The 12,334-nt window shown below is 63.1% G+C and overlaps 1 protein-coding gene across 1 annotated transcript in view; it reads left to right on the forward strand.

The window, feature by feature from the left end:
• TMEM132C (transmembrane protein 132C) overlaps positions 1-8,782 on the forward strand; it is a 72,297-nt gene extending 63,515 nt beyond the window's left edge. The window contains exons 7-10 of the mRNA XM_070399462.1: positions 4,228-4,433; positions 5,259-5,538; positions 6,024-6,215; positions 7,401-8,782. Coding sequence (XP_070255563.1) covers positions 4,228-4,433; positions 5,259-5,538; positions 6,024-6,215; positions 7,401-8,642 — 1,920 coding nt within the window. The 3' untranslated portion in view covers positions 8,643-8,782. The remainder of the gene's footprint in view (positions 1-4,227; positions 4,434-5,258; positions 5,539-6,023; positions 6,216-7,400) is intronic.
• The last annotated feature ends 3,552 nt before the right edge of the window (positions 8,783-12,334 follow it).

Below are 12,334 nucleotides of genomic sequence, written 5' to 3' on the forward strand. Positions count from 1 at the left end.
CCCCGGGCGCCTTCTCTCCTCCAGCCACCGGCTGCCGTTGCCTTGACAACACGCTGCCCCCAGGATGTGGAGACGTTTCTGGCCACTTAATTCTCCGTCGCGGGCCCTGCGGGTTGCTCGCCAGTTGTTATCAGGACGAAATCAGCTGCCCGCGGTCTCCCCGGCGTGTGTGTGTGTGTGGAGGTGGGGGGGGTCCCCAGCAGCCCCTGCAGCCTGCGCCCCCGTACAGAGCTCAGGCTGGCCCCTGGCCCCTGACCGGGCGGGGTTGGCACTTCGCACACTGTGGGCCGGGGACACCGGGCAAAACTAGCACCGAAGAGGAAGGTGACGAAATCCACCCGTAACTGCGGCCGGGGCTTGAGGGGCGGGGGGACGTGGGGAGCCGGGCAAAGCAGAAGCGTGAGGAAGCCGGGGGTTGGGGGGGATCTCAGGGGCTGGATGGCTGCTAATCACTCTGCCCGCCCCCCCCCCACCACACACACCCCCCCCCTCCGGGCTGGTCTCTGAACCAGCAGGACGCCCGGGCAGAGAACTCAGATGCGTTCAGGCTTCAGGCCGGTAACGAAATGGAAGGCCAGGGCTTTTCAACGCCGGTAACTAATTTGCTATTTTATTTTATTTTTAAAAATATATCTTTATTGATTTCAGAGAGGAAGGGAGAGGGAGAGAGCGCTAGAACATCCACGATGAGAGAGAATCGCCGGTCGGCTGCCTCCTGCACACCCCACACTGGGGATGGAGCCCGCAAGCCAGGCCTGTGCCCTTGACCGGAATGGAACCCGGACGCTTTGCGGTCCGCAGGCTGACGCTCTATCCACTGAACCACACCGGCCAGGGCTAATTTGCTATTTTAATACTGCGCAGGGCTGCCGGTTTACCGGGTCCGATTCCTTCCTTCGTTCTTCGGTGCACGTCTCGTAAGCACCTACTATGTGCTGGTCTAGTCACCAGGGATACAACACGGAACCAAACGGCCCCAGCCCTCGGTTAAGTTCAGCGATAGAGGAGACATAGGAACCCAAACAGGCGGGCAGACGGACAGCGTGCGAGGCGGCCGAGACGAAAGGGGGGAATAGAGCCGGGGGGAGGGGGAGGGGGAGGGGGGAGGGGGAGGGAGGCTGGGAGAGTCCCAGTTTTAAGTGGGAACGTCAGAGACCGTCTCTCGAGGTGTTTACGTGCGAGCAAACCCCAGAAAGGCCTGAGGGTGAGAGGATGGGGAGACCCATCGCAGGCGTCAAACGAGGCAGCCCTACTGTGTGCGAGCCGCCGGGGTGTGGTTTCCAGAGCAGGGGACACAGCGCAGGTCCGAGGCCTGGGAACCTGCCGTTTCTGTCTCGGAACTTCATTTCCCTCCCCAGCCCCCTCTCCTAAGTGGCAAGAAAATAACCTGCAGCAGGAGTTTGATTTCGGAACAGTTTTCTTTTTCAGATAATATTTTTATTGATTTCAGAGAAGAAGGGAGAGGGAGAGAGACAGAAACATCGATGATGAGAGTCATTGATTGGCAGCCTCTTGCGCGCCCCCTGCTGGTGGGGGTGGAGCCTGCAGCCCGGGCCTGTGCCCTGACCAGGAATCCAACCGTGACCTCCTGGTTCCTAGGTCGACGCTAAGCCCCTGAGCCGCGCCACAAATTCCTTTGCTGGGGTCCTGCCCCCCAAGGTGGTGGGAGGAGGAACTGCGGGAGGCGATGAGGCCTGAGGTGGAGCCCTCATAACAGGGACCTGGGCCCGGCCGGTGTGGCTCAGTGGTTGAACGTCAACCTAGGAACCGGGAGGTCAGGGTTCAATCCTCCCCCCATCCCTCCACCCTGGTCAGGGCACAGGCCCGGGTTGCAGGCTTGATCCCCAGTGGGGGGCGTGCAGGAGGCAGCTGATCCATGATTCTCTAATCATTGATGTTTCTCTCTCTCCCTTCCTCTCTGAAATCAATAAAAATATATTTAAAAAAATAAATAAATAAACCAGCGGGTTTGGGCTCCTCGGTGCAGCGGAGCCAGCTCCTGGTGGGAACGTGGTTTCCGCCTCGGCCACTCGGCCCGTGATGAGGGCAGCGAGGCTCCCCAGGCCTTCACGGCCCCTTCGGGAAGAGCAGGGACAAGCCCCCTCCTTCCCGCCCCCCTTCACCCCCCCCCTCCCCGCACCGCAGGGCCCCGCCCTCCGCGTTGGCATAATCACTTCTATATTCTGGAGCCGCCGCTCCCCTCCCACCCGAGCTCAGGACGGTAATAAACGAGGGAGTCAATGGCCCGTAAATTGCAACATTGATTAAAGAAATGATTACGGACATAACTCTCGCCGGCGATTCTGCCGCTGCCGCCGCGGCCAGGACGGCCTCCACGCTAATGAGGAGCCGGGGACGGCGGCTGAAATTGGTTTCAGCCCTGAATCGGTGTGTAAACATTTTCAATCCAGCGCTGGACCCCAAGCAGAAGATCGATGGGTGTGCGCCCCGCCCACCAGCTCCGGCCCCGTCCCCGGTGGACACGGGTGTGTGTCTGTGTGTGTGTGTGTGTGTGTGTACGCCGAGCCCAGCCCTCCCGGCTGCCCCTGCAAACACCAGTGCGAGGAGGTGAAGGTGGAATTGGGCCCAGCGTGGCCGTCATGTTCCTGGGAGCCGGGGGAGAGGGTGATGGGGGCTCATTGCTCAGCACCGGATGGGGGCGTGCAGGGCAGCAGGTTGGATGGGAGGCAGATGCGCGCCGCGGCAGGTACAGCTCAGGGCGGGCACGCGCCCCGTGGAGGCGCCGGGAATGACTTCGTTAACGGAAACGTTTCCACGAAACTGCAGGACGTGCGTTTCCATCGCAAGAGCTCGCGTTGCCTGTGTCCTCCCAGGAGGCAGTGGCCCCGAAAAGGTTAGCGGGCAGCAGAAGTGCTGTCAGCAGTTTCCAAGTTCACTTCCCGGGTTTCCAGGCTCTCGGCTCCCTCTTGCCTCCAGCTCTCACCACAGGTCCCCGCACCCCAAGGTTCTGGTTTGTTTGTCTGGAAGTGGGTGTGCCCGTGAGGGAAGGACCTGTCCATCCACCGATCTAGCTGTCCATCATCCATCCATCTTCCATCCATCGTCCATCATTCACCCATCCATCCATCATTCAGTCATCCATCCATCTATCCATCAAACTATCTATCCATCCATCCATCATTCATCCATCATCCATCATCCATCCATCTTCCATCCATCGTCCATCATTCACCCATCCATCATCCATCTGTCATTCACCCATCCATCCATCCATCCATCACTCAGCCATCCATCCATCTATCCATCAAACTATCTATCCATCCATCCATCATTCATCCATCATCCATCATCCATCCATCATCCATCCATCTATCCATCAAACTACCTATCCATTATCCATCCATCATTCATCCATCGTCCATCCATCCATCCGTCATTCACCCATCCATCATCCATCCATCCATCAAATTGTCTATCTACCCATCCATCATCCATCCATCATCCATGCATCTATCCATCAAACTGTCCATTTATCTATGTATCCATCCATCCACCATCCACTCATCCATCCATGCATTGTCCATCATCATCCACCCATCCATCCATCTATCCACCCATCTCTACCTCTCCGTCCATCCGTCCATCCTCCCTTGAGTATCCACTTTGCTGAGCTGCCCCTGAGCAGCTGGTGTGAGGAGCCAAGAGATCAGAGATGAGTCGAGGTCCTCCTTGCCGGCAAGGGCTTCTCGCTTTGGCCGCTGATGTGGGCACGTGGGGTCGGCGTCAGTCCCATCCCATAAACGGCTCCGCAGACGGTCATGGCGTTTCTCTCTAACCCAACCTACTTCTCCTTTCACTTCTCAGATGGAAGAACCTAACCCCGGTCTGATTTCCAGGAGGCGTAACTATCGCCAAAGTTGGGGGAGGGGCTTCTGGTCTCCAGTCTTCTGTTTGCAGGTCCTGGGGGCGCCCATGGTCAGAGTCCGCTGGGGACCGCTGATGGGGTCCTGCCCTGTCCACGTTGCCCCTTCCGGCTGCTTCCTGCATCTTTCCATGGACTCTCCCTCTTTCTCTGTCCCGCTCACTCTGCCCCGCGGGCGCCCTCCAGGGTCACCTCCCAGCAACCCCCATCCCCCCTGCCTCCTTGTCCCCGGGCCTGGCCTGGGGGGACCCCGACCTGAGCCTGTGCACCTCCTGAGCCACAGGGTGACCGGGGCTGGTCTCAGGCCCGTGAACCCCTCTGCCCTCCCCTCTCCGTCTTTGCAGGTGTCCGACCGCTGTGACTACGTCTTCGTCAACGGGAAGGAGATGAAGGGCAAGGTGGACGCGGTGGTGAACTTCACCTACCAGCACCTGAGCGCCGCCCTGCACCTCACCGTGTGGGCGCCCCGGCTCCCGCTGCAGATCGAGGTCTCGGACACAGAGCTGAGCCAGATCAAGGGCTGGCGGGTGCCCATCACGGCCAGTAAGAGGTGAGCCCTGCCGGGGGGACGGGGGGACGGGGGATACACCAGAGCCTGATCCTGGCTTTGTTCATCCCTCGTCGCATGAGAGCAGCCGGCACAGGGCCTGCGCATAGTAGGTGCTGCTGTTGCCATGGCGATGACCTGTCCTCCGGCCTAACCTCAGCCCTGTGAGGAGCCCAGGCCAGCGGACCCAGCGGGCAGGAGGGCCACCCGGGCAGGGTCAGCGGCAGACCCGGGCCGCGGCGCCCTTCCCTCGGGCCTGGGGGGGGCGGCCTCTGAGCGAGCCGCCCTGGAAAGGACGAGAGGGAAGCTGTATGTCTTTCCAGCCCCTCGGCCCCCAGGGAACTGGGGTTCGGGGTTTATTTTCTCCTCCTTCTGTGGTTTGGGAATACCTAGGAGCGTGACAAGCTCCCTGACTATCAAATTATTGGATGACATTTAATTGCATTTATTTTTGTTTTTTAATTGATTTCAGAGAGGAAGGGAGAGGGAGAGAGAGAGAGAAACATCAACGATGAGAGAGATTCACGGATCGGCTGCCTCCTGCAGGCCAGGAATGGAGGACCCCCCCCCACCCCCCGCGGGTCCCGCGTGGCCAGTAAGAGGTGACCTGTGATCTGTGTCTTTCTCATGACTATGAGCTGAGGAACCATTAACGCTCATGTTGTTATTTGCCAATAAGTGTCTTCGAGGGGGAGCTGCCTGAGGCCCTGGGCCCTGTGGCGAGGCCCCCCTGGAGGCGGAGGCGCACCCCCCTCACCCCCACGGCCCTGAGGCCCCAGGGCCTCTGTGAGCCCCTCCCCCGGCCTGAGCGCCCCCTCCGGCCCGCAGGCCCGAGCGCGCCAGCGAGGACCAGGACGAGGACGAGGACGCCCGGCGAGGCCGGGGCTGCGCCCTGCAGTACCAGCGCGCCACCGTGCGAGTGCTCACCCGCTTCCTGGCCGAGGGCGCCGGGCCCTGGGCACAGCCCCGCCTCCTGCTCGGGCCTGACTGGCAGGTGGACGTCACCCACCTGGTGGCCGACTTCATGAAGCTGGAGGCGCCGCGCGTGGCCACCCTGCTGGACGGCAGGGTCCTGGTCGGGCGGGAGGTCGGGATGACCACCATCCAGGTAGGAGGCTGCCCAGCCCTGAGCGTGGCGGGTGCTGCGGAAGGGGGGGCAGGTGCCCAGCCCTGAGCGTGGCGGGCGCTGGGGGAGGGGGACAGGTGCCCAGCCCTGAGCGTGGCGGGCGCTGGGGGAGGGGAGGGGAGGCAGGTGCCCAGCCCTGAGCGTGGCGGGCGCTGGGGGAGGGGAGGGGGGCAGGTGCCCAGCCCTGAGCGTGGCGGGCGCTGGGGGACGGGAGGGGGGGCAGGTGCCCAGCCCTGAGCGTGGCGGGCGCTGGGGGAGGGGGGCAGGTGCCCAGCCCTGAGCGTGGCGGGCGCTGGGGGACGGGAGGTGGGTGTGACTGTCTGACTCTCTGGTGTGGGTGGTGAGCTCGGATTCGTGGCTTCTCCCTGTCTCTGCCCCTCCGGCCTCTGGGATGGAGGAACAGGGCCTGGGAACGTGTGATGACGGATCTGTCTCGTGTCTCCCCCCCCCCCCCCCCGCCCCCCCAGGTGCTGTCCCCTCTGTCCGACTCCATCCTGGCCGAGAAGACGGTGACGGTGTTAGAGGACAGAGTGTCGCTGACAGACCTGGCCGTCCAGCTGGTGGCCGGGCTGTCGCTCACCCTCCACCCCAGCGCGGAGAACGGCAGGGTGGTCACCGCCGTGGCCGAGGCAGAGGAGCTGCTGCGGGCCCCCCAGCAGGTGGGAGCCCAGCACCGGGATGGGGAGGGGCCGGCGGCTCCCGGGCCTGGTTCTGCGGGAGGGGAAGTGGGTGGGGTCTCGGAACCCCCTTCTAGAATGCAGGCCGAGACGCTGCAGACAGGGGCACCCGGCTCACCCACAGGGACGTGGGGTGACCTGAGCCACACTGCCCCCACCTCCCTGATTGATTTATCTTATTAATTTTAAATATATTTCTATTGATTTCAGAGAGGAAGGGAGAGGGAGAGAGAGAAAGAAATATGGATGATGAGAGAGAATCATGGACCGGCTGCCTCCTGCACGCCCCCCACTGGTGGGGATCGGCCCGCAACCCGGGCCTGTGCCCTGACTGGGAATCGAACCCTGACCTCCTGGTTCCTAGGTCGAGGCTCAGCCCCTGAGCCACTGTGGGGCTCTCGGGGTTCCGTTCTAGGGTCTTTGCAGGATGATTGGAGGGCAGCTGTTCAGTGAGCAAAGGCCATCGCTGGTCATCTCTTACGGGCACGGCCCCTCGGTCAAGCCCTTTGAGGTCGTTAAAAAGAGAGGCAGGAGTTTCTCCTGAGCCTGAAGCTAAACTTGCCTTAAGCTCCCCCGGCGGCGTGGCTCAGCGGCTGAGCGTCCACCTAGGAACCAGGAGGTCAGGGTTCGATCCCGGTCAGGGCACAGGCCCGGGCTGCGGGCTCCATCCCCAGTGCGGGGCGTGCAGGGGGCAGCCGGTCCGTGATTCTCGCTCATCATTGATGCTTCCATCTCCCTCCCCCTCTCCCTTCCTCTGTGAAATCAATTTAAAAAAAAAATTTTTTTCAAAAGTTGCCTTTAGCTCAGTGGTTCTCAACCTTCTGGCCCTTTCAATACAGTTCCTCGTGTTGGGGTGACCCCCAACCATAAAATTGTTTTCGTTGCTTCTTCCTAACTGTCATGTTGCTGCTGTGATGAATCGTCCTGTAAATATCTGATCTGCAGGATGGTCTTAGGCGACCCACACGTTGAGAACCGCTGCAGTTTAGCTCAAAACAATCTGCACCCCACGGAGGCACATCTTGGGGTGACTCTGGGCCCCCACACTTGCGTTAGTGCCTGGTCTGGAACTGGAGGGGCGGCAAGCGGGAGGGGTTGGGGGGCGGGTGTCCTAAGAGCAGAGGCGGCGCCCCCTCCCCTAACCGGCTGCCCCTCCTCCCCCCCCAGGAAGCTGTGGTCAGCACGTGGCTGCGGTTCAGCGACGGCTCGGTGGCGCCCCTGGACATCTACGACGGCCGGGACTTCACCCTGAGCGCCTCCTCCCTGGACGAGGCGGTGGTGTCCGCGCCCCCGGCCCGCGCCCCGGGGTGGCCCGTGGTGGCGGCCGAGGGGGAGGGCCAGGGCCCGCTGGTGCGCGTGGACCTCAGCATCGCCGGGACCTGCCAGAAGTCCAAGCGCAGGAGCGTCCTGGCCGGCGGCGTGGGCAGCGTCAGGGTCAAGTTCGGCCCGAAGGACGCGGACTCGGGCCCCGGCCCCGGGGGCGGCGCGGAGGAGGCGGCGGCGGAGGACGAGGAGGGCGAGATCCGGAACCAGGCCAGTGACCGGCGGCCCAAGGGCGCGGAGGCCGAGCGCGCGGGCCCGGACGCGCCCCGGGAGCCAGAGGAGGGGGCCCCGCGCCGGGGCGGCCCCACGGCCCGGCCGCTGCTGGACAACAAGGCGGCCAGGAGCAGCCGGCTGGACGCGGCCCGGCCGCCCGCCGAGGGGCGGGTGCAGAACATCCCGCTGGACCTGAGCCACTTCCCGGCGCCCGCGGAGGCCGGGGCGGGGCGCGCGGGCGGCGGCCTGGCCCCCGGGATGGGGGCGCCCGGGGCGCGCGGCCTCACCGACCTGCAGATCGGCATGTTCGCGCTGCTCGGCGTCTTCTGCTTGGCCATCCTCGTCTTCCTGGTGAACTGCTCCACCTTCGCCCTGCAGTTCCGGCGCAAGCAGCTGCCCCCCGAGGGCCCCGCCGCCTCCGGGGGGACCCACTCGCACGACTGGGTGTGGCTGGGCCCCGAGACGGAGCTGCTGGACGGCGCGGGCCAGGGGTCCCCGCCGCCCCCGTCCCCGCCGCCGCCGCCCCCCGAGGAGCGCACGACCGTCCTGGACCGCGGGCCCGCGGGCGGCGAGGACAGCGGCCGCCTCCTGCTCCACGGGGGCGGCTCCCCGAAGCCGGCGCAGGGCCAGGCGCCGCGCCCCGCGGCCGATCCGGGGGGCAGGCCGGGCCGGGACCCCCGGCGGGAGCCCCCGCCCTCGCCCGGCTCCCGGAGGCGGAAGGTGCAGTTCGCTGCCATCTCCCCCGACGGCCCCACCGCCGGCTCCGTCCCCAGCGGCCGGGACGAGGACCTCACGTGGGTGCGCCCGGACCTGGGCGGGGGCGCCCCCCACGAGCTGAGAAACTACCTGGAGAAACTCAAGGACGCGGTGTAGGACCCTCGGGCCGCAGGGCCCCGCGCCCGGCCCTCCCCTGTTTCCGGAGGCGCCCCGGGCGCTGGGGAGTCACAGGGGCGCAGGGGCGCAGGGCGCGCCATGGACTCGCGGGCGTTTGGAAGCCGGGAAGGGACGCTGTTTGTCCCCGGGGGTTTGTAGCCGTGGGGGGGGGCGGGGGGGCAGAGCCAAAGTCCGCGGGGGAACTCGGGGGCGCTGACCACGCACAGGGCCCAGCCCGGCGCGTGTGCCACGAGTCCCCAAGGATAACACAGTGAAGCTACCAAAAATGATTTGTTTAAAAAAATGCAAAAAGCAAATAAAAAGAGACGGAAAGAATCATCTGTTGATATTTCTAAGAAAGGAGCGTCATCCACCACTAGGGCCGCGAAGAGGCCGTTCCGTCTTCAATCCACGGCCTGTGGGTGTGGGCGAGGGGTGTCCCCGTGGATAAGGGGTGTCCCCGTGGGCGAGGGGTGTCCCCGTGGGTGAGGGGTGTCCCCATGGGTGAGGGGTGTCCCCGTGGATGAGGGGTGTCCCCGTGGGCGAGGGGTGTCCCCGTGGATAAGGGGTGTCCCCGTGGGTGAGGGGTGTCCCCGTGGGCGAGGGGTGTCCCCGTGGATAAGGGGTGTCCCCGTGGATGAGGGGTGTCCCCGTGGGCGAGGGGTGTCCAGTGGGTGAGGGGTGTCCCCGTGGATAAGGGGTGTCCCCGTGGATAAGGGGTGTTCCCGTGGGCGAGGGGTGTCCCCGTGGGTGAGGGGTGTCCCCGTGGATAAGGGGTGTCCCCGTGGGCGAGGGGTGTCCAGTGGGTGAGGGGTGTCCCCGTGGGGCGCGAGGACTCGGGTCTGGGCAGCGGCCCCCTCGGGTGTCGTCGAAGGAGGAGGATGTCTAAGTCTGGACTTGCTCGTCTCGTCCTGTTTTTTCCTATATCCCCCCCCCCCCCACATCTTTTTTCTTTTCTGTCTTAGATTCCACGTGGTTTCTGTTTGATGCTTATGCCTGAGGATCCCATGGAGTGTTTTCCCTAAATTGGACATAGATCACATGCCTGTTCGCAAGCTGAACTCTTAGAAACTGCCCCTTAATCCATTATTTCTTAAATATCGATATTGTTGCCGGGAGCGGAAGGTGACATGGTATCGGGACCGCCAGCGTTTCCAGCGTCCAGCCCGGAGCCCCAGGCTGGCGGCTGGTTACAGTGTCTGCTCCCTTGTCGCCTGGCTGCCCGGTGGACAGCGGCTTGGACACAGTGTTGCTCTGCACCCGGCACAGAGGTTCTGCTCCTGGGCCCGGTTTTAGCAGCCGGAGGTCTGAGGCCCCAGACGCGCCAGGCGGGTCCCCGGACGGCAGCTCCGGCTGCGTTTGAAGCGGCTCCACATACGTATGTACTTTACAGCCCAGAGGCGCGTGTCTGACCAGGCCCAGCCGGGTCCGACGCTGCCCGCCTGCGCTCCGCACCTCGGGAGCTGCTGCCTCCATCGGAGGACGGCCGGGGCCATGAGCGGACGCCCGTGTGGGCCTCTCCCCGGGGGAAGGTTTGCTTTTATCTGAGTTGTTTGCGTTGCGTGTGTGCTTATGCTGCTCTTGGCGGTGGCGGTGGCACAGTGGTGGCTGGGGGTTGGCTGTGGGAAGAGGACTCTTGGGGTGGAAGCTAAGATGGTGCTATTTCTTGTAAAGCGCGGCTTCACTGAGATGTGATTCGCGTCCGTGACGCGTACGCGTGTGGAATGCTCGGTTCGACGGTGGTTGGTGGGCTTACGGAGTTGGGCGCCCTTCGCTCCAGCAACGTTAGGAAACTGTCATCAGCCCCCAAAGGAACTCCATTCGTATTAGCCTCGCTCCCCACTTCCCCCCAACCCCCAGCCCAGGCAGCCACCGTTCCCTCCCTGTCTCTGCGGCTTAGCCCGAGGGGCCGAGACGCCCCTGCAAATCCCCCATGGGGAGTCCCACCCCCACAACCTCGCCAGGACCCGTTCTCCCTGTGAGGAGCTGACGGGGTTCCTGTATGGTGACTGTTTTCTTCATCGGGGCGCCAGGAGGCCCCCGTCCGCCCCCGGGGATAGTGAGAGAAGCCAGCCTTCACCCCGTCTGTGTGATCCCGTGCCCGTCCCTGAATCTCGCTCCCTACCCAGCGAGCCCATGTATTTCTTTACAAGGTGAGGCTCCACGTGAGGGAGGAGGGGGGTAGGGCCGGATCTGACGCTGATGTTTCTTCATTTCTGCCCTGAGTTCAGCGATGAAACCGGCTGCTGCCGACCTCGGGCAGGGAGGGACGTCAGGGGTCCACTCTGACCCGCTGAGCCGCGTCGGTTCAGAGACCCGAGACCCTGGGGGCAGCCGGAGTCCTCCTCCCTCAGACACTGTTGCCAGCGTCGGCGCCCTTCCGTTATTCACTCCAACTCCGGGCGGTGTGACCCCCACCCCCAGATCACAGAGGAGGTAACAGGCTCAGAGCCTCCTTCTCAAGGTCACGGCTGGGAGGTCACAGGCTCAGCACCGGGACCCACGCCTGCATCTCCGAAGACTGTGGTCTCGGTTATTACACGGATACAAACCTCTCCTCCACTTTCCTGTGTTAAAAAATGTAATGAAACAGACACACAGGAAAAGCAATTCCAGTTATTGCACAAAACCTGCGAGATGAAGACAGGGTGGAAGGAATAAAGTGGAAAAAAAAAAAAAAAAGCCCCGAAGCCCCTCTTCCCGGAAATAAAACGAAGACGAGGCCGTCTCATCGGTCGGCCGCTGCGTTTAATGGAGCGTATGGTTGTTTTTTTTCGTGGTTGCATCATATTTTGAAAGGGTGCCATTAGAAATATGACTTTTAAATTATTTTTCCAATTTTAAAAGGAGCCACAAGCACTGTAAAGATTTTATTAAAATGGCCAGGGTCACCTCTGTGGTCTCGGCTCTGTCCTCACGGGTTTTGCCCTCCGGCTTCTTTTTCCTCCGAAGCTGAGGTCAAGTGCTCATATTTAAGCGTAATTAACAGACGTTCCCTTGATACAAGACGATCGGATGCCTGGGGGGAGGAGGGTGGGGAGCCCACTGGAGGGGCGTGAGGGGCCCACAGGGAGGGGAGATGAAGGACGAAAAGCCAGCCCAGCCGGGCCAGTGTGGCTCAGTGGGTAGAGCGCCAGCCTGCAGCCTGAAGGGCCGCGGGTTCGATTCCAGTCGAGGGCAGGGCCCTCAGTTATGGCTGGATCCCTAGTCGGGGCGTGTCCTGGCCGGGGCGCGTGCAGGAGGCAACCCACTGCTGTGTCCCCCCCATCGATGTTTCTCTCTCTGTGTCTCCCCCTCCGTTTCACTCGCGTCTAAGAAAACCAATGGGAAACCATCCTTGGGTGAAGATTCATGAAAAATAAATATATATTTTTTAAAAATCCCACCCAGTCTTGGATCCTGGGGATGGGACGCCGGGAGGAGGCCCCTCGGCCGCACAGGAGGCCCTGGGGGCACCTCCCAGCAGGAGGCCCAGGCTGAGGGGCAGGGCCAGGTGACGGGCAGGTGCCGGGTCAGCCCTGTGGTCAGCCCGGCCGGCCGGGGCCTGGCGATGGACGACCAGCTCGGCTCGGACTGACCTACCCTCCCCCCCCCCCCCGCCTGCTACCCCCTCCCCGCCGCCCCAGGCGCTAGTGGCAGGAGGGCGTGTCACTGCCGGCAGAGGAGTGACCTTCCCTCATGACCTTCGCCGA

Source organism: Myotis yumanensis, unplaced genomic scaffold (genome assembly GCF_028538775.1).
Source record: "Myotis yumanensis isolate MYYU_CA2020_CCGP unplaced genomic scaffold, mMyoYum1.0.hap1 SCAF_19, whole genome shotgun sequence".
Classification (NCBI taxonomy): Eukaryota; Metazoa; Chordata; class Mammalia; order Chiroptera; family Vespertilionidae; genus Myotis; species Myotis yumanensis.